The sequence below is a fragment of the Procambarus clarkii genome, chromosome 24 (genome assembly GCF_040958095.1).
Source record: "Procambarus clarkii isolate CNS0578487 chromosome 24, FALCON_Pclarkii_2.0, whole genome shotgun sequence".
Taxonomy (NCBI): domain Eukaryota; kingdom Metazoa; phylum Arthropoda; class Malacostraca; order Decapoda; family Cambaridae; genus Procambarus; species Procambarus clarkii.
Window position 1 is genome coordinate 15,242,289 of NC_091173.1, and position 25,215 is coordinate 15,267,503.

The 25,215-nt window shown below is 45.1% G+C and overlaps 1 protein-coding gene across 1 annotated transcript in view; it reads right to left on the reverse strand.

Moving 5' to 3' along the window:
• Positions 1-25,215, reverse strand: part of LOC123748549 (discoidin domain-containing receptor 2) — a 318,778-nt gene that overhangs the window by 31,499 nt on the left and 262,064 nt on the right. The window contains exons 8-11 of the mRNA XM_069330646.1: positions 19,354-19,564; positions 15,783-16,446; positions 14,452-14,587; positions 297-437 (exon numbers count right to left, since the gene is read on the reverse strand). Coding sequence (XP_069186747.1) covers positions 297-437; positions 14,452-14,587; positions 15,783-16,446; positions 19,354-19,564 — 1,152 coding nt within the window. The remainder of the gene's footprint in view (positions 1-296; positions 438-14,451; positions 14,588-15,782; positions 16,447-19,353; positions 19,565-25,215) is intronic.

A 25,215-nucleotide genomic window follows, 5' to 3' on the forward strand; every position in this document is an offset into this window, starting at 1 on the left:
TTACTTTGAAAGAGTTTCTAAGAGCAACTCTTAACATATATATGACTGAAAATGCGAAAGCATTTTAGCAGCTCTTTGTTCGCATGTACTAATTAACCAGCACAATCTGTTCTTTCGCAATCTAAAAAAAATATCTTCAAGCCGCGAAATATCTTCAAATATATGTATAAAAAAATGTAGATACACACACACACAATATATATATATATATATATATATATATATATATATATATATATATATATATATATATATATATATATATATATATATATATATATATATTAGATACCTACCGTGCCGAAGTCACCTTCCCCGAGCTTGTCACCGTAGTGGAGTACCTGGCGATGTATTTCCCGGGGGCTCCTGGCCTTCAGGGTGCTCATGCCCTCCATCCGGTACTGTGCAAGTCCGCACGGACCCACCACGCTCACGCCCTGTGCGGGAGAGTGAGAGTAATGACGGCTGTGATAAATTGATTAATTATTATAGCATTAAAACATGTTAAACATAATTTATGTTGGTGAGTTTAATGGCATAGGGTTACGTGTATAAGTTAGTGTGTATAAGTTATACATTTATACACACTGGGAGATGTCTGAGGGGTGTCATGGACCTATTCCCTACACAGGACTCTCTGGACCTGGACCCAGGACTCGCAGCAGGTACTGAGAACACCTGTGACTGATCACCAGGTGTACGCTACAGGTAAATCAATTAGCCAGAAGATTAAGGAAGTCCCGAACGCCATCTTCCTCCCTCCTTCTTTCTTCCTCCTTTATTTGGCTCCTTTTGCTTTCTCGTCCACCTCCTCCTCCTCAGCTTCGCGGGGTACTTATGTTCAGCGGAAAATTAGTGCCATTCTAGTTCACGAAAGTTATTTGGCACCTCACAATGGAGTCCGTGTATGTGTGTATGGGGGTGAGTAATGAGATTGCCTCATGAGGACCGCTCATTACCCCCTCTGCTGGTTAGTGTGGCAGGGTAGTGTTGCACATGTTGATTACGGGTAGTGTTACGAGTGACAGGATGAGTTACTCATGCTAGTTAGAGTGACGGGGGTATAATATTATATATATATATATATATATATATATATATATATATATATATATATATATATATATATATATATATATATATATATATAAAGTGGTCAACCTCACAATAAGGTCACAGGCCCCCCCCCCCCAACGCTGAACCCCATAAAAATAACAACATACTACCAAAACCTGGCATATTTTACAGCAAAATATTACTCCCCATTTTTCTTAGCTTCAAAACAGTCAGTATTTTGCACCTGACAGGGGAAATTTTGACCCACTGGGGAATTTTTTTTGGCCCCCAATGTTCGTAAACAAATGAGGGTAATTCCCCCACCAGCGCATGACAGATGTCGATCATTTTAGCCTGGAATTTAATATTTCCCCTCGTTCTCCCAACTGCATGAGTGAGAGAGAGAGAGAGAGAGAGAGAGAGAGAGAGAGAGAGAGAGAGAGAGAGAGAGAGAGAGAGAGAGAGAGAGAGAGAGAGAGAGAGAGAGAGAGAGAGAGAGAGAGAGAGAGAGGAAACTGGGAGTCACAATGGACAGTTACAGTGGAGAGATACAGACAGGAGTTAATGGGTCTTGACTGCTATCCGTGTTTGAGCAATATTCATCCCTTAATACAAGCCCTATATATACCTGCTTAGAAAATACAATATTATTGAACAATTATGAAAGACTTATGCTGATTTGTCTCGTCATCTATACGTCGTCGTCTCATTTATCGTCAATTATCTGGGCTTCGGTATGCAAGACATTCCAAGAAATTCCAAGGTAGTAAGGATATTCCAAAAATCCCCAAGAAATTCCAAGATATTACAAGATATTTCAAGATTTCCCAAGAAATTCCAAGAAAGTTTCATCTACCAACCAAACTGAAAGTAACACAACAGGGTGGTCTTGACCTCGTGTCACTTTTATCCCACCATGACGTGGTGGGCGTCTGGGGGTGACCGAGGGTTCGATTCCACCCAGCTGCTCCAAGGATTATTTTTTTCAGATTAATCCAATAATTGTATTTAAAGCCGTGAGTGGAGTTTACCTCCACTAGCGACAGCCTCATCATGCCTCCTCATATCCTCACACTGTGGAAGTCTCGTGTGATATCTCTTCGACTCTAGGTGGGTCGAAGGCTAGGTGGCTCTAGGCTAGGTGTTTATTGTGTGTGTCACCTCGTCTCTGTCCCCACCCTTGTGTGTCCCCTCGTCTTGTCCCCACCCTTGTGTGTGTCCCCTCGTCTCTGTCCCTCTCCCATTGTGAACTAGCCGCCTTCGTCAACAATGCCACTTCCACTAAAATTCACAAATCGTGAAACCTTTTTTTTTTCCCCTGTGTGTTCCCTCATATGAGTGTGTGTACTTACTATTTGTATTTCCTTGACGTGCGCTTCTAGCTGTGCTTCCTGGGTCCAGCTTCATTTTCAATGAGCCGCTTTTCCAGTTGTAGATTGGTGAATACGATCTAATCTTGTTTACAGCCTCGTATGGTACAGTCTTTCAACATTTCTACGTAACTCATCCCATGTAGTTGTGGGAGGAGCCTCGTTGTTGTGGGAGGAGCCTCGTTGTTGTGGGAGGAGCCTCGTTGTTGTGGGAGGAGCCTCGTTGTTGTGGGAGGAGCCTCGTTGTTGTGGGAGGAGCCTCGTTGTTGTGGGAGGAGCCTCGTTGTTGTGGGAGGAGCCTCGTTGTTGTGGGAGGAGCCTCGTTGTTGTGGGAGGAGCCTCGTTGTTGTGAGAGGAGCCTCGTTGTTGTGGGAGGAGCCTCGTTGTTGTGAGAGAAGCCTCGTTGTTTTGGGAGGAGCCTCGTTGTTGTGGGAGGAGCCTCGTTGTTGTGAGAGGAGCCTCGTTGTTGTGGGAGGAGCCTCGGTGTTGTGGGAGGAGCCTCGTTGCTGTGAGAGGAGCCTCGTTGTCTGTCCTCTTCCTTTTAAGGTGGAGCTCCACATCTGAGTCACAAGTACTAGATGTATTTAGTTCTCTGTACAATGGGGGGTTACGATACAATATCTCGTTATTCAGGGTTTTGAATGCTGTTGTGACTTTTGCTAATGCAGAGTATGCTGCTGACATTATATGTACCTTCAGAGTTATGCATGGTGTTATATCTACTCCAAGTTAAGTTTTTTCCATTAGCTGTTACAGGGGTAGCAGGTCTAGTTCTGCCTTAAGTTCATGGAAGCTTTTACTGACCTTTCTCACACACTTCTTTATCATTCTTCATGTGACCTCCGACGCTTTTCTGTAGCCTGATTACTTTTTTATTTACCGACAACTTCCTCACACATATTAGTTTAGGCTGATCCTTGGCTGTGTTTGCTATATAGTTCCCATACTGCTTCTCTGCTACTCTCCGAATTTCCGAATTTCATTCCGCTCTTTCGTGTATTTGTATCGTGGTTCTCCTCTATTCATGTCTCTTTGTTATTTCTTCTGGAAGTTCTAAGTTCTCTTTAAGTATTCCCCCGACCTTCTGGAACTTGCCTTAATGGACGGCTAGTCCTCCATTTTATTCTTGCTACAACCATCAATTAAATAATCAAAAGGTAGTTCAAAGTGTTCAAGGACCCCCCACTGGAATTTCATGCTTAATGCTCTCATAAATGCTCTCTCAATATTCGCTTCATGTGAAGAACAGGTCTGATCTTGCTGGTTTGTGTCTCCTCCTCTTCATGTGTCCTCACTATATTGGGTTAGGAAGTTGCTGTCTGCATGTTCTACTAGTTTTGATCTCTATTTCTTCTCTCCCTCTCTTGGAGTCTCTGGTTCTCAGTCAATTTGGCTTTCATTAATATCTAAGTGGTACTAGCTTTGCTCTCAATATAAGGAATGATTCAGCCATACTTTGAATGATATTTATGTAAGCTTTGCTTGTATTCTTGTATTTTGTCAAGATTTTCTCGTGTGTGTGTATTCACCTAGTTGTATTCACCTAGTTGTGCTTGTGGGGGTTGAGCTCTGCTCTTTCGGCGCGCCTCTCAACTGTCAATCAATCAACTGTTAATAACTACTAACTATTTTTTTAACACACACACACACTCCCAGGAAGCTAGGTATAACAGCTGTCTAACTCCCAGGTACCTATTTACTGCTAGGTAACAGGGGCATTCAGGGTGACAGAAACTTTGCCCATTTGTTTCTGCCTCGTGCGGGAATCGAACCCGCGCCACAGAATTACGAGTCCTGCGCGCTATCCACCAGGATACCAGGCCCTACCAGGCCCCTGTGTGTGTGTGTGTGTGTGTGTGTGTGTGTGTGTGTGTGTGTGTGTGTGTGTGTGTGTGTGTGTGTGTGTGTGTGTGTGTGTGTGTGTGTGTGTGTGAATGAGTGACTGTGTGTGTGTGTTTGTCCTATCCGACTCCTACTTCATCTCCGTTGATGCTGGTAACCATGGAGACGCCACGGCCAGCATGGCGGCAGTATTGGCGGGAGCCCACCGGCGCACACCCCAAGATCTTCAACCTTACATATTCGTCCTTCACAAACAACCAAAGATACCAAAGATTCTGAACCAAAGATAAGACTTTTACAGCAATCTCATTACATGAAAATGAACAACCCCCCCCCCCTCCGAAGCCCTTCATCCGAACGCCTTCACACGAACGCAAGATGTAAACACGGCGTTCGCGAACACGGATTCACGTATCTAAAGACAAGTTGTCGCATGCAGGGATCCAGTGATCAAGAGCTGGTAATACCGACATGATAAAGATCAATATGGTCATAATTAATACAAGTGTTTATTAATTATTTTTGGGAGGAATATAATGGTTCGAGAGTTAGTATTCTATGTATGGATGAAGGTTTCTGAAGCTGTTATGGTGGCACGGGGGGGGGGAGGGAAGGGGGTGGCAAGGTATGTACACACATAAACACGTGTGTGTGTGTGTGTGTGTGTGTGTGTGTGTGTGTGTGTGTGTGTGTGTGTGTGTGTGTGTGTGTGTGTGTGTGTGTGTGTGTGTTTTCTCACCTATTTGTGTCTGCAGGATCGAGCATTGGCTCTTGGATCCCGCCTTTCTAGCCGCCGGTTGTTTAAAAGCAATCACCCCTGTCATATTTCTCTGTCATATCTAGTTTTAAAATTATGAATAAAGTTTGCTTTCACAACCTGCAATGGTTGTCGAGTGTATGGTTAGATACATGTATAAATAAACGTCTATTCGTACATTAATTGATGTATGAGCATATATATTTGTGTATTCCAATATGTATTTATGTATTTGTATATATATATATATATAATGAAAATTTGTAGGTATGTGTATGTCCATATCAATAAATTTCAATATCTGTATACCCAAAGAACGGGGCCAGATGCTTGGGGCCAACATACACCCATTTTCTGACAGAAATTACTGCTGGGTACATGTTGCAACATAGGTGGGTCGTTGCCATCAATGAAAAGAGTGCCACAAGCCACAGCCACAAATACACCCCCACCACGAATCTCGCTATAGCATTCAGCTCCAATCTGATTATTAATTTAATTTTTTTCTGACGGTATTGTACAGTCAGAACCCTCCCGCGGCATCCATGTCTTGTGAATGCATTCCTCTCTCTCTTCATACCCCCCCCCCTCCCTATCTCTTCCATACTCCCCTCCCTCCGGAGAGGGAGAGAAGGGAGGTGCTGACATGCGTTGAGATGCTGTTTATAATCCCAGCATCCCAATCCCAATCCCGGGTCGACCCGGGCAGCGCCGGATATCCCATCTTGTATATATTAATATTAATAATACTAATTCATTGTGTCGGGGGACAGGCAGCCAGAGTGTATTCATACGTTAGGCTTATATCAAGGTCTCTCACCCCCCCCCCCCCCACAAGGTCGAATTATTGACCCCACCCAGGATGCAACCCCCCCCCCCCCACAACAAGCTGGCTATTACTCCTGAGTACCAACTCACTCCTAGGTGAACGGGTTCATTAGGTGATAGGAAATACCAAAATTTAAAAAGTAAACAAGATTGGTACCAGAGCTAAGAGGGTTAAGCTACAAGAGCAAGCTAGTGGACCTCAATCTCACAACCCTAGAGAACAGAATGAACAGAGGGGACATGATCACAACATACAAGATGGCGAGAGGAATAGATAAAGTCAACAAGGATAGCCTCCTCACCTTGGGAAAAAGTTTGACAAAATGACACAGGTGGAAGCTGGAAATGCAACTATGTGCCCCACCACCACTACCACCATCCACCACCACCATCCCCCACTACCACCACAACATCCCCCACCACCACTATCAACCCCCCTTCCCCATCCACCAGTAATCCATCCACCCATTACAATCCGCCAAAGCGAAACACCGAACCCTTAACCCTATTACCAATAACAACTCCTGCATCGTTTCGGGCAAATTTCAGCCATAATTGCCCCTTAACCAAACATCCCGCTAATTCCCAAGCCCCCCAAATAATAATAATAATAATAATAATAATAATAATAATAATAATAATAATAATAATAATAATAATAATAATAATAATAATAATAATAATATAGAAAAAGTGTATTTCACTCTTTTCACAAGGCTCTGTCACCGGTTCCAGTTTGAGCAACGAAAACCGGTTTTCATACAAAGGAACTCACATACCCTGATGGTATCCTTCCCCTCCCCCCCCTGGGAGGAGAGATGTTGGCTCCCGGTAGCTGGTCTAGAATGCTAGGAGGCGCTAGGATAGTATGCTGGGTGGTGCTAGGCTGGAGTACAACGAAATGCTGGGAGGTGCTAGGCTGGAGTACAACGAAATGCTGGGTGGTGCTAGGCTGGAGTACAACGAAATGCTGGGAAGTGCTAGGTTACAGTACCAAATAATGATGGAATGTCCTAGTGGGAGGGGGGGGGGGTAGAATGCTTGGAAATTCTAGGCTAGGATTAATAGACAGATGGGCTAGCATGCTACGGGGGTGCTAGGGGGTGTTGGACGCTAGTATTGCTTAGCTAGGATACTGGGTGGGAGATAAGATTCCTAGCGAAGGCACCAAGATGAACGCAGAATATATATATATATATATATATATATATATATATATATATATATATATATATATATATATATATATATATATACATATATATATATGTATATATATATATATATATATATATATATATATATATATATATATATATATATATATATATATATATATATATATATATTAGTTAAATTTCACGGCAGTGATTCAGACTATACTTTGTTATTAAACTGAAAACTGTATCCTGGGTAGAATAAGGAGAATTTTAGGCTGCTAGGCGTAGCTAGGATCACAGGGGCGAGGAGACTCCACAGATTAAAAGGCGGGGAACGCCTGGCTAGGAGTGGCTAGGGGCGGGAGATTAAAAGGGCACTTTACATAAAAGCAGTGTGTCGATATCGGAAAGATGGGTGGCGGAGGGAGAGTGTGGGGGAAGGGAAGGAGTGTGAGGTAAGGGGTAAGGGGAAGGAGAGGAGGTAAGCTCGAAATGAACAACCGCAGGTAACGGAAGGTTATAGGAGGGGAATGGAATGGAAGGGAAGGGGAAAAAATCAAGATACGTGAGGGAGTTGGGGAAAAAAGAGGAATGTAAGGAAGCGAGGATAGTAGTAGTAGCGGCTGGGATAGGAGGAGGAGGAGGAATTGGGATAAGAGGGGGAAGGGACGGGAATTGTAAGACGAATGGAGGTGAAAGGAGAAAGAAGAGGTGACTATATAGGGTGGGAGAAAGCTGTCTAAACTCTCGACACTGAGCCTTACTTTGAGGTGGACCCACCTGTCACGGTCCTGTCCTTCGGTCCTCTGTCTCTGTCTGTCTCTGTCTGTCTCTCTGTCTCTGTCTCTGGCTGTATCTGTCTGCGTGTGAACACTACTAGGTGGAGGCCACTAGGTTGATTCACACACACACACACACACACACACACACACACACACACACACACACACACACACACACACACACACAAGCACAATTAGGTGAGTACACACACACACACACACACACACACACACACACACACACACACACACACACACACACACACACTACACACACACACTACACACACACACACTACACACACACACACGAACAGCTGTTGCAAGGTGTCCCTTTAGCTGAGTGGTCTCAATCGGTCTTTTTATATCGGCTCTCAGGTTTTATTGGAGCTATGTAAATGTCCACGACATTAAGAGACGCAGAGAGAGAGAGAGAGAGAGAGAGTGAGAGTGAGAGTGAGAGTGAGAGAGAGAGAGAGAGAGAGAGAGAGAGAGAGAGAGAGAGAGAGAGAGAGAGAGAGAGAGAGAGAGAGAGAGAGAGAGGAACAAGTGGTACTTACACAGTTATTACAAGAAGGGTCGCCATGGAGACCAAGAGACGCCACATCAGTGTTGTCATGTGTTGGAGGTATCCACTACCGACCACATTTCCCCTCTCTCTCTCTCTCCCCTCTTGTGCACTCCTCTCCCCCCCCCCTCTCTCTCTCTACACTCCTCTCTCTCTCTCCCCTCACAGCTGTCGTGTTACCCTCTGTTGACAACAGAGCCACTCTTGATACTCCACTCTTCACGTTGACATTTTTTTCCAGTTTTCTTAAAATCTGCTTATTTTTTATTCCGTTTGTCGCTGTTGATAAAGAGTCGTCTGGCTCCGTTTACCGTTAGCGACAACAGTGCCGCTTACCTTCCCACCCCTTACAACGGGCTCCCCCTTCGCCCCTCCATCCCATTTTTAAGTCCCCCCATGTCACTGTGGGAGGGATGGGGGGGACAAACGGGTGCAGTCTCTTCTTCCACTACTTCAAATGTAACACACGTAACATCTATCTCCAACACTAACGTTAAACATCTCTAACGTTAGTGGCTAACATCTCCAACACTATCATCTCTAAACACTGATATATCTAACATCTGCAACACGTATCATCTAACATCTCTAAGAGTCATACCTAACACCACCAACCCTAACACCCAACACCTTCAACCACCCGCAATAACACACCACAACCACAGCACCACACAACACAACACACAATACTCATCCACACTTCACATCTCTATCACACACACACACACATACACACATGTCGGGACCAAAGAGCCAGAGCTCAACCCCCGCAAGCACAATTAGGTGAGTACACACACACACACACACACACACACACACACACACACACACACACACACACACACACACACACACACACACACACAGAGAAAGTAGTTAACAGATGGAAAGCATTAGGCAGTGATGTGGTGGATTCACACTCCATACACAGTTTCAAAAGTAGATATGACAGAGCCCAATAGGCTCATGAACCTTTACACCAGTTGACTGACAGCTGAGAGGCGGGACCAAAGAGCCAGAGCTCAACCCCCCGCAAGCATATCTAGGTGAATACACACAAGACCCCCCCCTTTCCCCTTCCCCCGTCCCCCTGCTCGTCCAGCGACAGACATCTTGAAGCAAAACCTGATTTGTTCCTAATTTCAGAGCCGAAGTTGAAGAGTGGCAGTCGCGGACGGAGACCAGAGGATTGGACAAGATTGAAAAGGGTTTGAAGTGTAATTGAAGTAAGATTGAAGTAGATGGCGCTGAGGGAACCAAATGACTGCTTTATTATTTCGTGTCTTGCTGCTGCCATTTGGAGAAGACATTGTTTATATAAGCCACTTAAAGGAATATATATAAGTCAATTTGGCAGTGATGCTAAGGTGTTTGTCAAACGTACTTACGGCAGACCAATTGGTTTGGTCTGGAAGACAAGAACAAAGAGAAAAAAAAAGACTTGTGTGTTGATTTAACACGTCAGGAAGAAGAGAACAGTGACGCTGTTGTTTAAGACAGGGACGCTGTTGTTTAAGACAGGGGCGCTGTTGTTTAAGACAGGGGCGCTGTTGTTTAAGACGGGGGCGCTGTTGTTTAAGACAGGGGCGCTGTTGTTTAAGACGGGGGCGCTGTTGTTTAAGACAGGGGCGCTGTTGTTTAAGACGGGGGCGCTGTTGTTTAAGATAGGGGCGCTGTTGTTTAAGACGGGGGCGCTGTTGTTTAAGACGGGGGCGCTGTTGTTTAAGACGGGGGCGCTGTTGTTTAAGACAGGGGCGCTGTTGTTTAAGACGGGGGCGCTGTTGTTTAAGACAGGGGCGCTGTTGTTTAAGACAGGGGCGCTGTTGTTTAAGACGGGGGCGCTGTTGTTTAAGACGGGGGCGCTGTTGTTTAAGACGGGGGCGCTGTTGTTTAAGACGGGGGCGCTGTTGTTTAAGACGGGGGCGCTGTTGTTTAAGACAGGGGCGCTGTTGTTTAAGACAGGGGCGCTGTTGTTTAAGACAGGGGCGCTGTTGTTTAAGACAGGGGCGCTGTTGTTTAAGACAGGGGCGCTGTGGGCTATCCCTGTGGATCATGCCTGTAAGTTATCCATGTGGGATACCCATGTGGATATCCATGTGGGTCTTCGCTGTAGGTCTTAATAGTTTCTAGCTTCCAAACTTTGAGGAAAAACCATTGAGGTCATACAATAGACTCGAACACACACACCCCTGGCACTCGAATCCGCACCCCTTGGGGAGTACATGGATGTGTGTTCGATCCCACTGTATGACCTCAATATCGTATTGCAGATACATCACTTTTTTGTGGTTTCATTGCGTGTTCTGTCTTTATTTTGAAGGATACTGGTGAGTATTTTATATGTCTGGATCATGTCTCGCGTATTTTTTTTAAATTGGGGGGTGCATATGTTAGCCCTGTGCTCCCTACCCGCCAAACACACACCGAAACTACGACGTTGGTACAACGTTCCAACAAGATTTAACACCTCCTAACCAGTTATAACAACCAATATAGCAAGTTGTAACAACGTTCTAATACGTCATAAACACGTTAAGCCAAGATGTAACAACTTTATTACAAGTTGTAACAAGCGGAAAATAGAGACAGTTTCGGTTTGTGTTTCCAGGGTAGGTTCCTGGCGGATGTTGCGATGTCTGCCATCTAAATTCTAGCAGGTGATGTTTCCATTGATGGCTACATCCGGTGATTGTTTTGATGTGATGTCTACTCAAGAGATGTCTACTGATGTCTTTGACTCTAACTCCCGAACGTTCCTCCCATTCATTGCATACTGAGGTACTTCTAACCACAATCTAGTTCGCCTAACAGTCAGTCTTGCATCTTCATGACCTTGCACTTATCTGGATTGAAGTTCAATAGTCATTGTACTCAACTTATCCAACTTATTCACCAACTTAACCAAGTCCACCAGGAGCTTCCTACACTCATCGCGTGTCGCGCTCTTACTCATCAACTGTGTGTCGTCTACCAGTTGACACAGGACTCACCATGTATACTATGTATACCACCTCACCATGTATACCTCACCATGTATATGACACTTAGGTGTGGAAAGAATACAGTGCGAATCTGCACTGACGCTTGTAAAACTGTGTGTGAAGGGGGGGGGGGGGGGGGTAGTGAAGCTGTTAGCTCTTGGACCCCGCCATTCTAACTGTCGGTTGTCTAATATGTACTGACTCCCGACCGATTTTTCTTATATCTTATCTACACTTATCTACACACATCACACATATTGGTATGTGTGTGTTTGTGTGTGTGTGTGTGTGTGTGTGTGTACTCACCAAGTTGTATTCTTCAAGTTGTACTTGCGGGGGTTGAGCTCTGGCTCTTTGGTCCCGCCTCTCAACTGTCAATCAACTGGTGTACAGATTCCTGAGCCTACTGGGCTCTATCATATCTACATTTGAAACTATGTATGGAGTTAGCCTCTACGACATCATTGTCTAATGCATTCCATCTGTTAACTACTCTGACAGTGTGTGTGTGTGTGTGTGTGTGTGTGTGTGTGTGTGTGTGTGTGTGTGTGTGTGTGTATGCGTGTGTATGAGTGTGTGTGTGTGTGTGTGTGTGTGTGTGTGTGTGTGTGTGTGTGTACTCACCTAATTGTACTCACCTAATTGTGCTTGCGGGGGTTGAGCTCTGGCTCTTTGGTCCCGCCTCTCAACCGTCAATCAACTGGTGTACAGATTCCTGAGCCTATTGGGCTCTATCATATCTACATTTGAAACTGTGAATGGAGTCAGCCTCCACCACATCACTTCCTAATGCATTCCATTTGCTAACTACTCTGACACTGAAAAAGTTCTTTCTAACGTCTCTGTGGCTCATTTGGGTACTCAGCTTCCACCTGTGTCCCCTTGTTCGCGTCCCACCAGTGTTGAAAAGTTCGTCCTTGAACGAACACACACACACACACACACACACACACACACACACACACACACACACACACACACACACACACACACACACACATGTATAAAACATGAACAGATATTAAGACATGTATGAACAAGACAGACAAGTGTGCAGAAGAGCCGATCAGAACAACACTAACTCATTGTGTATTCTAGTGTAGGGGCCACTCAGGACACCCATCCCAGCTGTTGGAGAGGAGGGGGAGGAGGAGTGAGGGAGAGAGTGCACCTCCAACTCTCCCTCACTCCTCCAAACTTTCTTCATTATGACCTGACACTCTCCCTCCTGCTACGAGATGGTGGTAGGTGGTGGGGGGTTGGTGGGCGTGGGAGGTAGTTGTTGGTGGTGGTGGTTGTTGGAGGGAATGGGTGGATGATAGCGACGGGGGGGGGAGGTTATTTTGAAATTGGTGTTTTGAATCACCACTTCCCCTCACAACCTCCGGCCATTAAGGTCCGTTATGAGAACCACCAACACAATAGGTTAGGTTAGGTTAGGTTAGGTTAGGTTAGGTTAGGTTAGGTTAGGTTAGGTTAGGTTAGGGGGCATCAGGTCTAATCTATAACATCGTCCCTTTGTTTACTTTGTGGAAGGGGCAGTGTGAGAGATCAGTCTTTATCTATTTCCCAAAACCTGTCCAAACCTTCGGGTATTTCCCCGTCTACAACTCTCTAGTTTACTGCCCATCCACTTGGACTGGTTGGTAGAACATTAACGGCCTTGCTCCCTATAGCTGGTCGGGGTTCGCACTACGCCGTCTTGATGCACCAACTCCTTGTCCTCATATACCTGCTCCTTGTCCTCATACCCCAGCTTCTTGTCCACATATCCCAGTTCCTTGTCCTCATACCCCAGCTTCTTGTCCTCATACCCCAGCTTCTTGTCCTCATATCCCAGCTCCTTGTCCCCATACCCCAACTCCTTATCCTCACACCCCAGCTCCTTGTCCTCATATCCCAGCTCCTTGTCCACATATCCCAGCTCCTTGTCCACATATCCCAGTTCCTTGTCCTCATACCCCAGCTTCTTGTCCTCATATCCCAGCTCCTTGTCCCCATACCCCTACTCCTTATCCTCATACCCCAGCTCCTTGTCCTCATATCCCAGCTCCTTGTCCACATATCCCAGCGCCTTGTCCACATATCCCAGCTCCTTGTTCTCATATCCCAGCTCCTTGTTCTCATATCCCAGCTCCTTGTCCTCATATCCCAGCTCCTTGTCCTCATACCCCAGCTCCTTGTCCTCATACCCCAGCTCCTTGTCCTCATACCCCAGCTCCTTGTCCTCATACCCCAGCTCCTTGTCCTCATACCCCAACTCATTGTCCTCATATCCCACCTCCTTGTCCTCATATCCCAGCTCCTTGTCCACATACCCCAGATCCTTGTCCTCATATCCCAGCTCCTTGACCTCATACTGCAGTTCCTTGACCTCATATTCCAGTTCCTCCACCGATACCTTCTAAGTGGCTCAACACTTAGAAGGTATAACACTTAACACACTTCCTAATTACCTTACCCGTCCAGTGTATTATATACAAAAATTCAAGTCAGCCCACAATGCTGACATTATTACATCTGAAAGTCTTAGTCTTAAAGTCTTAGATCTTTCTGAAGAGACGTGTCATCCTCTACTTTTTCTTCCTTGAAACTCTGAAATCCTCCCCAAAGTGGCGACACTTTTGGCAAATGGCCGGAATGTGGGATCTTCCAAGACAGTTCTGAAGTGCCTGATTCCTTAAGATGTTGATAGAAGATTGACGAAAGAAAAAAAAAAAGAGTTGCCATTCCAAGTAGACAGACAGACAGTTTGTGTACTTCTTTCCGTCTGTACATGTGTACAGACAGAAGCCCCTCGTATTTAAAGGGCAATAGTCACTGTACACACACACACACACAGACACAGACACTCATGAGTAGACAGTCAATGAAGCGTCAAGATAGCCACACTATAGACAGCCGTACTATAGACACAGTCACACTATAGCCAACCACACTATAGACAGCCCATACTATAGCCAGTCACACTATAGCCAACCACACTATAGCCAGCCACACTAACATAGAGACAGATTCCCCCCCCCCCCACCCGCCCTCACGCACTAGATAGGCAGCACAGAGGCTGGTGGGTGTGTGGGCGTACCCTGGTGGGTGTGTGGGCGTACCTTGCAGACGACGGGCGGCGTGAGGTACTTGTCGGGCGGGGGCGGCACGGGCGGCGGGGGCGGTGCTGGACACAGGCGCATGATGGAAGGGAAGGTGTTGGGCGGCAGGGTGGTGGGCGGGGCGGGCGCTGAGCTGCTGTGGGTGGTGGGCGGGGAGAGAGAGAGTACAATTCAGTTATAAACTTGAAGCAAACATGTGTGTAAACAAGTGTAAACAGATGTAAATAAGTCAAATGTAAATAAACATGTTAGTGGCTGTGTACATTCAGGTTCAAATGAATGTGTAAATGAGTATACTTATTAATGCGTCAATGCGTGTGTAAATTAATGTGTAGATTATTTACATTAATGTGTAAATGTTTTACATATAAATGTTTTACTCTTTTTAATGAATGAGCAAATTCTAAGTGGTAATTCAGCTGTAAAAGTATGTGTAATTTACTATGTAAATCCATTTATAAATCCAAAAATAAATCCACGTGTAAATATACATAAAATCCTCGTGTGACAAGAAAAAAATAAATGAATAACGAAACAGGAAGTGAATGGAAAAAAAGATTGAATAAATTTATCAATAAATGAATGAAAACTATAACAAAATTACATATATATATATATATATATATATATATATATATATATATATATATATATATATATATATATATATATATATATATATGTCGTACCTAGTAGCCAGAACGCACTTCTATGACTACTATGCAAGGCCCGATTTGCCTAATAAGCCAAGTTTTCATGAATTAATTGTTTTTCGACTACCTAACCTACCTAACCTAACCTAACCTAACCTTTTCGGCTACCTAACCTAACCTAACCTATAAAGATAGGTTAGGTTAGGTTAGGTAGGGTTGGTTAGGTTCGGTCATATATCTACGTTAATTTTAACTCCAATAAAAAAATATTGACCTCATACATAACGAAATGGGTAGCTTTATCATTTCATAAGAAAAAAAATAAAGGAAATATATTAATTCATGAAAACTTGGCTTAATAGGCAAATCGGTCCTTGCATAGTAGGCATAGAAGTGAGTTCTGGCTACTAGGTACGACATATATATATATATATATATATATATATATATATATATATATTATTTGTTATTTGATAATAACAAATAAAAAAATAATAAAATAAACAAAATTCCATTAAAGTCGAAGTCAACTGAGATTATAAGGCAATCTCCATTCTCAACTGTTTCATCAAACTATGACTACCTTGACGTCAATCATTATAATGTACGTGTGTGCACGTGCTGTGTATGGCATAATCACGTACATGTGTACACACTTCTCCAGTGTACGTGGCTGACCTGAAGGGTGTGGAGGTGGAGGAGTGTGGCGTGGTGGCGTGGGAGAAGGGCGTGGGCGGTGCGCTGATGGGCGTGGTGGTGAAGGGCGTGGAAGCATTGGTGTTGAAGGGCGGAGGAGGCGTGGAGAGGATGGGCACGGCGTACTCCCCGCCCACCACACCGCTGCTGGCGCTCTGATGGGCGGGAGTAGCGGCGCCGCCGCCGCCCTTGCTGTAGTCGCTCAGGTGACGCCCAATGGTGGCCACGCTGTATTCCGAGGCGCTGAACAGCGGCGTCTTGTACGGCTCGTGATACAGCGAGCCTTCCTCGTCCGGCACGGCCACGGGGCCGTACATGGCCGCCCCGGCGCCCGAGTAACTGGACACCATCCGCAGCGACTTCATATCCAGGGCCACGCTGGCCGTGTCCGACAGTGGACTCTTGAGCACGTGCGGCGACGACTTCTTCTTCCTGAGCCGCCTGACGTAGATCAGCAAGCCGGCCGCCACCAGCAGGAACACGCCCACCACGAACCCGATTACCACGCCCATGTAGGCGCGGGTGTGGGCGTGCACGGCCGACACGGCAGACACGTCGCGCGAGTCGTCGCGTCGGACCGCGGTGTGCTCGGCCGGCGTGGACGCCTCCCCGTCGGCCCAGTCCGTCAGGTTGCACGTGCACGGCTCTGTGCAGGACACACATAAACATAAACACATCAGCGGCACACATCACCGCTTACACGGAAAATAATTGAAGAACATGTAAGGAATACAGGGAGTACAGAATACAGGGAGCACAGAATACAGGGAGCACAGAATACAGGGAGTACATAATACAGGGAGCACAGAATACAGGGAGCACAGAATACAGGGAGCACAGAATACAGGGAGCACAGAATACAGGGAGCACAGAATACAGGGAGTACATAATACAGGGAGTACAGAATACAGGGAGCACAGAATACAGGGAGCACAGAATACAGGGAGTACATAATACAGGGAGCACAGAATACAGGGAGTACATAATACAGGGAGTACAGAATACAGGGAGCACAGAATACAGGGAGCACAGAATACAGGGAGTACATAATACAGGGAGCACAGAATACAGGGAGCACAGAATACAGGGAGCACAGAATACAGGGAGCACAGCATACAGGAAGTACATAATACAGGGAGCACAGAATACAGGGAGCACAGAATACAGGGAGCACAGAATACAGGAAGTACATAATACAGGGAGCACAGAATACAGGGAGCACAGAATACAGGGAGCACAGAATACAGGGAGTACATAATACAGGGAGCACAGAATACAGGGAGCACAGAATACAGGGAGCACAGAATACAGGGAGTACATAATACAGGGAGCACAGAATACAGGGAGCACAGAACCGAAGAAAAACCACACCAAACACAAGAGTGAGGGGAAAGAAAACAAATACATTACAGTAACAATTTGGCCTACAGGAATTCAATATTTGTTTTATGAAGGCACTAATCCCACACAGACGACGACACCAAGATCCCTTCCCATAACTGTAGACCCTCCCACCAGAAAGAGGGAGAACTACCAGAGATTTAAGCAAAAACATTCAGTGTTATCATTACACAAAAACAGAGGCGGAACAAGAGAACTACATCCCAGCCTCACTAACAAGCACCTTCTGAAAGCAACCTGCAAGCATCACGGATCAATACCCGTGTACTGATTATCTTGAGATGATTTCGTGGCTTTTTAGTGTCCCCGCGGCCCGGTCCTCAACCAGGCCTCCACCCCCAGGAAGCAGCTCGTGACAGCTGACTAACTCCCAGGTACCTATTTACTGCTAGGTAACAGGGGCATTCAGGGTGAAAGAAACTTTGCCCATTTGTTTCTGCCTCGTGCGGGAATCGAACCCGCGCCACAGAATTACGAGACCTGTGCGCTATCCACCAGGCTGAGTGTTGTTATATTTTAAAATTCACTCTAAAGTGAGTATGTGGCGTGTCTGATGACAACACAATGTCTCTAATGTTGTTGATGTTGATATTGTGTTGTTGAGCACAACACAATGTCTCTACATTGTCGTAGGATTTAACAGAGGATTTAAACTCTTTCATGACTTAAAAATAAATCAGAGATAGACTTTATCCAGATAGACTTTAGGTTTGATTTTAAGGAATGCTCACACAATCGACTTTTATAGAAATATTAATGGCAGCCTTGCTCTTTAATTGCATATCACAATAGTATCGGAATACTAGTAATGAGAAAATCAGTATAGGAGCCACGGGGAGGGAGGGGATGGTATTCGAACCTGCTCACTGGGTATATACTCCCAAGCTAGCGCCACCGTGTCGTGGCTTGGTGGTCTGGCGCGCAAGCTTAAGAATACTAAGTGAGCAGGTTCGAATCCTGCTCAATGGATCCTACTGATTTTCTAAAAAAGTAGTAGTGATAGTAATGAATTAATACTACTACTAATGATAACAACAGTAATAATAACAATAACCTTTCCACCTTGTGAATACTGGTAAATGTGTCCTATACGGCCGCGATAAGCCAGTACCAGAGAGGAGAACTGTGAACACTTTCGTATAAACACTTGTCGGAGAGATAAAAGTTCCAGCGACGGAGGAAGACTGTCCCTGTGGGCGCTATAAACATGCCAGGTAATATCTCTGGACTGGAACTCTTGCTTACATCTGCTTTCACGTCTATACACGCTCGCATGCGGTCGGTGCTGGATGGCAGCCGGTGGCAGTGGATGGCGTTGGGTGGCAGGGAATGGCAAGGGATGGCAGCCGGTGGCAGTGGATGGCGTTGGGTGGCAGGGAATGGCAAGGGATGGCAGCCGGTGGCATTGGATGGCGTTGGGTGGCAGGGAATGGCAAGGGATGGCAGCCGGTGGCAGTGGATGGCGTTGGGTGGCAGGGAATAGCAAGGGATAGCAGGGGATGGCAAAACGTTGCAAGGAATGATGGGCTTGACGACCTTACTGATATACTGTAACCGGGTATCAGGAGGTCTCGATCACCTGAACGTCGTAAACACACTCAAGAGAATGTGTTGTCATCAGACACCCAACAAACTCACTTTAGAGTGAATATAAAATATAAGAACACTGAAATTGGTGAGAGTACCTAAGAGGCGTGAGTCAGAGAGTCATAGTGAAGGGTGAGAAGTCGGACTGGCGTACAGTAACAGAGTCCCTGAGGGCTCGGTGCTAGGACCTATATACTATTTAGTATTTACGTTTATAACCTAACAACAAGTCGATATTTCAGGGAAGGCTGGGCCAGGACCCACTACCTTTTCGATCTACTTTAATACTACTATATCTAACTCTACTGCAAATACTACTATATCTAACTCTACTGCAAATACTACAATATCTACCTCCAATACTACTATATCTACCTCTACTGCTATTACTACTATATCTACCTCTACTGCTAATACTACTATATCTACGTCTACTGCTAATACTACTATATCTACGTCTACTGCTAATACTACTATATCTACCCCTACTACTACTCTTTCTTATTTACGTTGGCCTGTCCCCTTCCCTTTTCCCGCCCTGTACAGACAGAGAAGAGACACTCACGGCTGTCGAAGTAGACCTCGCTGAGGGCCAGCCACGGCCCGGGGAAGTCGAGGAGGACGTTGAGGACTCGTCCGGTGCGGTGACGCAAGTCCAGGGTCACATTGTGGCTGCCGGAGGTCAACGACCCCGGCCAGTTGGAGGTGGACCTCAGCGGCTTCTCGTGGAAGTGCGTGCCGTCCTCGCCGAAGTAAACTTCCGCTTTCGAAGGCATCTGTAGAGAGGGGAGTGAGAGGTGGTTTACACAGCAGCAGCAGGAGGAGATGGAATCACAGTAAACCTTTTGGGATAATGGCAAGCAGTTGGTGTGGGACTACACGTGCGTATCAACCCTGGCTAACACCTACATTGACTTCAGTGTTGCACAACCAGGTGGCGCTGCCACTCACAGGGAATGCGCCAAATCCCGTAAGCACAGAGAACTGGATCACCACTACAATTTTGTCCCCCATTGCTTCTGAGACACTCGGCGCCTGGGGGTAAGGGTGCCACCAGTTTTTTGAAGGAACTGGGTTCTAGGCTAATTGAAACAACAAGAGACCTCTAGAGCTACCAGGTTCCTTTTCCAGCGCCTCAGCGTGGCGATACAGAGGGGGAAATGCACACTGCATTCAGGGTTCCTGCCCGCCATCTGAGGAGCTGGAGGAACTCGACAAATTATGATAACCATCTTTGTACCCCATAAGCAACTTCTTTTTTGTAACAAAGTTTAAATAAAACAAATATATATGTGTATATACAAAAGAATAGGGGTGGTAGGAGAAGATAATATTAAAGTGTTCAGTAAGAATCCACAAGGTCTTCTCTGAATATTCTTTATTTTCTTCTCCGAGGCTCTGGATACATATACTTGCATCAGAGGTGGTACCCTCAAAAAAAAAAAAAAAATATATATATATATATATATATATATATATATATATATATATATATATATATATATATATATATATATATATATATATATATATATATATTATATATATATTATTTATATATATATTATATATAATGTTTCAGATGTGTAGGAAGGTGTAAGTATAGCACATTGCGCCATATCCCTGGTTGATTAATGGACGGCAAGGTGATCACCGTGGGATTAATTACCTGCCCGTCTAAACACACTTGTTGACTATTAAACACGGGTAAACACGATTAATTGGCATGTGATGAGGACTGACATCTGTGTGTGTGTGTGTGTGTGTGTGTGTGTGTGTGTGTGAGTGTGTGTAGCCAAGTCGGAAACTGTCTATGGTGAGTATAGGTAACAACCTAATTATGTTGAATAGTTAGGTAGTTGTGCATGTTGGGTAGGTAGTAATTGTGTATGTCTGGTAGGTAGTTTTGCATGTGGTGTAGGTAAGTAGTTAGGGGGCACAATTCGTCTGAGGAGCTGGAAAGAAGAACTGGAAAGTGTTTACAAATGGAACGGGCGAAACAGAGCAAGAAAGGAACAGTTAAAACTGAAGTGCTGTAGGAAAGAATGTAACAGGGAGAGGGGGGGGAGGGGGGCCATTTAAATGACTGATAATTGTCAAGCCAAAGGAAAAGCAATGGAAGGGGAGGGATGGCGCTGGAATGGCAAGGGAGGCAGTATTGAGTGCTGAAGCCCTGGAAAAGGTGATTGATTCAAGATAATGTTAGCCAGGCTGTGAGGGCGGAGGCTTCCCTCCCAGCGGAGGGAGGTGTGAGGTAACTAGACACCCTGTGAGGAAGGGGAAGTGAGGGGAGATGAGGGAGAGGTGAGGGGAAGGTGAGGGAGGGCACGTGTTGTTCCTCTCTCCCTCACGCGTGTGAGAGGGAGGGCGAGAGAGTGTGTGTGTGTGTGTGTGTGTGTGTGTGTGTGTGTGTGTGTGTGTGTGTGTGTGTGTGTGTGTGTGTGTACACGAAGCCATTACACCGCACAGTTAATCACAGAACAACACTTCTCTCAGACATATGGTGTGATGTGTGCCTATAATGACTTCAAGACGGCACCATAGGCGCTGGCACCCATCTCCAAGTGCCGCTCTCTTTACATCAATTAGTTTAAAAAATGGAACCCTAACCTAACCTAACAGTAGCAACAATACCCACGCCCACTAACAGTAGCTACAACACATCAACTAACAACCAAGGCGACGCCAACTACCCACAACTAACAAAACACAGACACTTGACCCAAATAACCCTCCCCCCCCCCGGGGCTACCCCCCCCCCTCCTCCCCCAAGTCTAACAATAGTCGAGTAATCAGCCGGACGACCGTAACGAAAAGCGTAATGGCAATTAGGTAGTTAAGGCCTCCCTGAGCCCACCTGTTCCAGCGACCACGCCCCTCCTCATATTTCCTTCCCTTATCTCTAATTTCCCTTCAGATGCTAATGGAACAGTGAGGGGTGAGAGGGAAGGTTGTGAGGGGGGTGAGAGAGAAGAGGTTGTGAGGGGGTGAGAGAGAGAGAGAGAGAGAGAGAGAGAGAGAGAGAGAGAGAGAGAGAGAGAGAGAGAGAGAGAGAGAGAGAGAGAGAGAGAGAGAGAGAGAGAGAGAGAGAGAGAGAGAGGGAGAGAGGACAAATTAAGAGTCACACCTATAACCAGCTTCAAGAGCTACAAGACTATGCTACGTTCAAATTAATAAATCTCACCAACTAGTCTGAGACCCGGGTTGTATTTTGTATATTAATGTATTATTCTGATCAAACAAGTCGATGGCCCGATAGAGCCTTAAGAGTCACACAGTCGACGAGGCATTACAGGTCACCACACCTAATATAGCCAATGGCAGGAGACCCACAACCCCCACAAACAATCCTCTGGTGACTGGGGGGTCACCAAAGGTCAAAATGTATCGCCACAGAAGGTATCGCACGACCTTGCTGCCCTGCGACCATCACCCAAGCCTTCGGCTACTTGCTTCAAGCGTCGAAGCTCCTGTACATTTGTCAGCTTGGCCGTCTCCTTGCCTGGACGCGTGCTTGCTTGCTCGCTCATCCTTATAGCGCTGTGCACATTGACATTGTAAATTGTAGCCACAACCTAGATGGCGTTGATCACAATACGACACCCACCAGAGGTCATCATCATCGACCTCTTCTTCAAACTGAGGCAGGAAACCGGCGCCTTTCACAGATACCACGCCACCACCAACAGATGGCGTTGTCTGCGTAGCACCCAATACCGGGGAGTGGAAGTGCAGACCCATAGATGGCGCTGAAATCGCCACTCCATACTCTAGCCATGGTGTCGAAGACACCTGAAGCCCAAACAGAAACCTGGAGACACAAACAGATACCTGGAGACACAAACAGATACCTGGAGACACTAACAGATACCTGGAGACACTAACAGATACCTGGAGACACTAACAGATGGCTGGGGAGAGCAGTAGCAGGTGTATGGCTAAAGAGGAACATCTTAGACGAGTTGACCTAGGCTGATGTGTTCAGCCCCCCCACTACCTGCTCCTTGCAGTAAGCTGCAAACGCTATGTCTGCAGCGTGGGGGGGGGGGAGTGGGCGGGGAGGGTGATGGGGAGAGTGGGTGGAGAGAGTGGGTGGGCAGGTGGAGAGGTGGAGAGAGTGGGTGGGCAGGTGGAGAGGTGGAGAGAGTGGGTGGGCAGGTGGAGAGGTGGAGAGAGTGGGTGGGCAGGTGGAGAGGTGGAGCACAAAATGAAGATGATCGATAAAGGTCAGATTAAGCTTGACTGTGTGGATATGATCCAGACATCCATAATACTCAAAAGGGGGGTATCGATAGAGACCGAATGTTTAGAATGTTTAGTAACATAACGAGGTAACACGTATGGAAGGTAGAGACTCACAGATGGAATATGGTAATATGAGCCCCTCTCAATATATAATTTAAGAAAAAAGCAGATATATGACAAGAAAGACAGGAGCTGTAAGTCATTACCTTAAACGACTAACAGTTGGAAAGGCGAGGCCCAAGAGCTGAAGGTCGAGTCCACAAACTCTATTAAACATGAACTCACATCCATAAAAACTCAATAGTCGTGTCCTGTTTGTACAGCTAAATGATTCCCAACATATTCTTAACTCCCTGTATCATTCTAACAGCTGTAGGCTACACATGAACATCTGTATATAACGTCAACACCTGTCAGTACACATCAACATCTGTCTATAACATTAACACCTGTCTTTACACATCAACATCTTGCTCTTGGCAATTATACAAAGTGAAACGATAAAAAAATAGCTGCACAGTTTTGCAGTGTTTTATCTTAAACACAAAACTAAACATTTGTCTTAAACTAAACATCAAATGAACTGCAACAATAAAGAGGAAATGTTTGAAGTATGAGAGTGTAAAGCAATGTTATCACAAGCATTTTGTTTTTCCCCTCCTCTTTCTTTTCTTTACTCTTTTTCCTCCGCAAGAGAGGGGAGAAAATGGGGGTCTTTCGCATGTAAATTTCCCTGTACCTGGGTGGGGGTAGGGAAGAATGAGGGGAAAGTTATGCCTCCCATATAAGTAGTTTTGTCAACAATGTTCTTTCAGACTTTAGGTCTCCTATTTTATTGACAAAAAAATATGGGAAATCATACATTTTTTTAATGTATAGAAATACATATTTATCTGCAAACCTAATCTTATGTATATGTATATGGATATCTCCTATTTTATTGACAAAAAAATATGGCAAATCATACATTTTTTTAATGTATAGAAATACATATTTATTTGCAAACTGCGATCCATATACATAAGATTATTTATCATTAAAGGGATATAAGGTTTTAACTTCTATACAACTATACATTATTCAGTTGGAATTATCTTTACTTCTACATTATTCACTCTATACTATGTATACCATGTGTATCATACAGCATGTGTTCTACGCTAACCATGTGTTCTATGTATATATTGTGCACCGTGTGCATAATGGCCCTAACATTTACACATTTTGCCCACATTTACAGCCTCTAACACATGACATTTACAACCCACAACACCTGACATTTACAGCCCCTAATACCTGATATTTACAGCACCTAACACCTGACATTTACAGCTCCTAACACCTGACATTTACAGCCTCTAATATCAAACATTTACAGCCCCTAATATCTAAGATTTACAGCCCCTAACACCTGACATTTACAGCCTCTAATATCGAACATTTACAGCCCCTAATATCTAAGATTTACAGCCCTTAACATCTATCATTTACAGCCCCTAACATCTAAGACACCTTTCTTATTACATGTATCACCTAACATATACAACACCTAACGTACGTAACGTCTATAACACATGAAATACCTAACATATGCAAAACTTACCCTCTCACAGTTTACAGGGAACGTAATAATATATTTTCTGAGACGTATATATGTAGATGTTTCAATGCTCCTTAATCAACAAATCTCTGAGAAAAGGGGTATAGGATGGAATGGGGTGGAAGGGGGTGGAATGGAGATAGGGGGGAATAGATGTTAACTATCCCGGGCAGCGCTGGGTAACTCTCTCCTAGCCCTCTATGTGAAAAATAATTCAAAGGCTTTGTTCAAGCTCTGACTCTGATTTTGACTGTATAGGTGAAAGTCGAAAAGATTGGTGCGTGGAGCTGCTCATCACTATGCAGATTACCTGGAGTTTGAGTAATTATGGGGGTTATTAGGGCATTAGGGGTGTGGCCAGGTGGTAGAGTGGTGTTGTGTGTGTGTGTGTGTGTGTGTGTGTGTGTGTGTGTGTGTGTGTGTGTGTGTGTGTGTGGGTGTGTGTGTGTGTGTGTGTGTGTGTGTGTGTGTGTGTGTGTGTGTGTGTGTGTGTGTGTGTGTGGGTGTGTGTGTGTGTGTGTGTGTTTGTGTGTGTGTGTGTGTGTGGGTGTGGGTGTGTGTGTGTGTGTGTGTGTGTGTGTG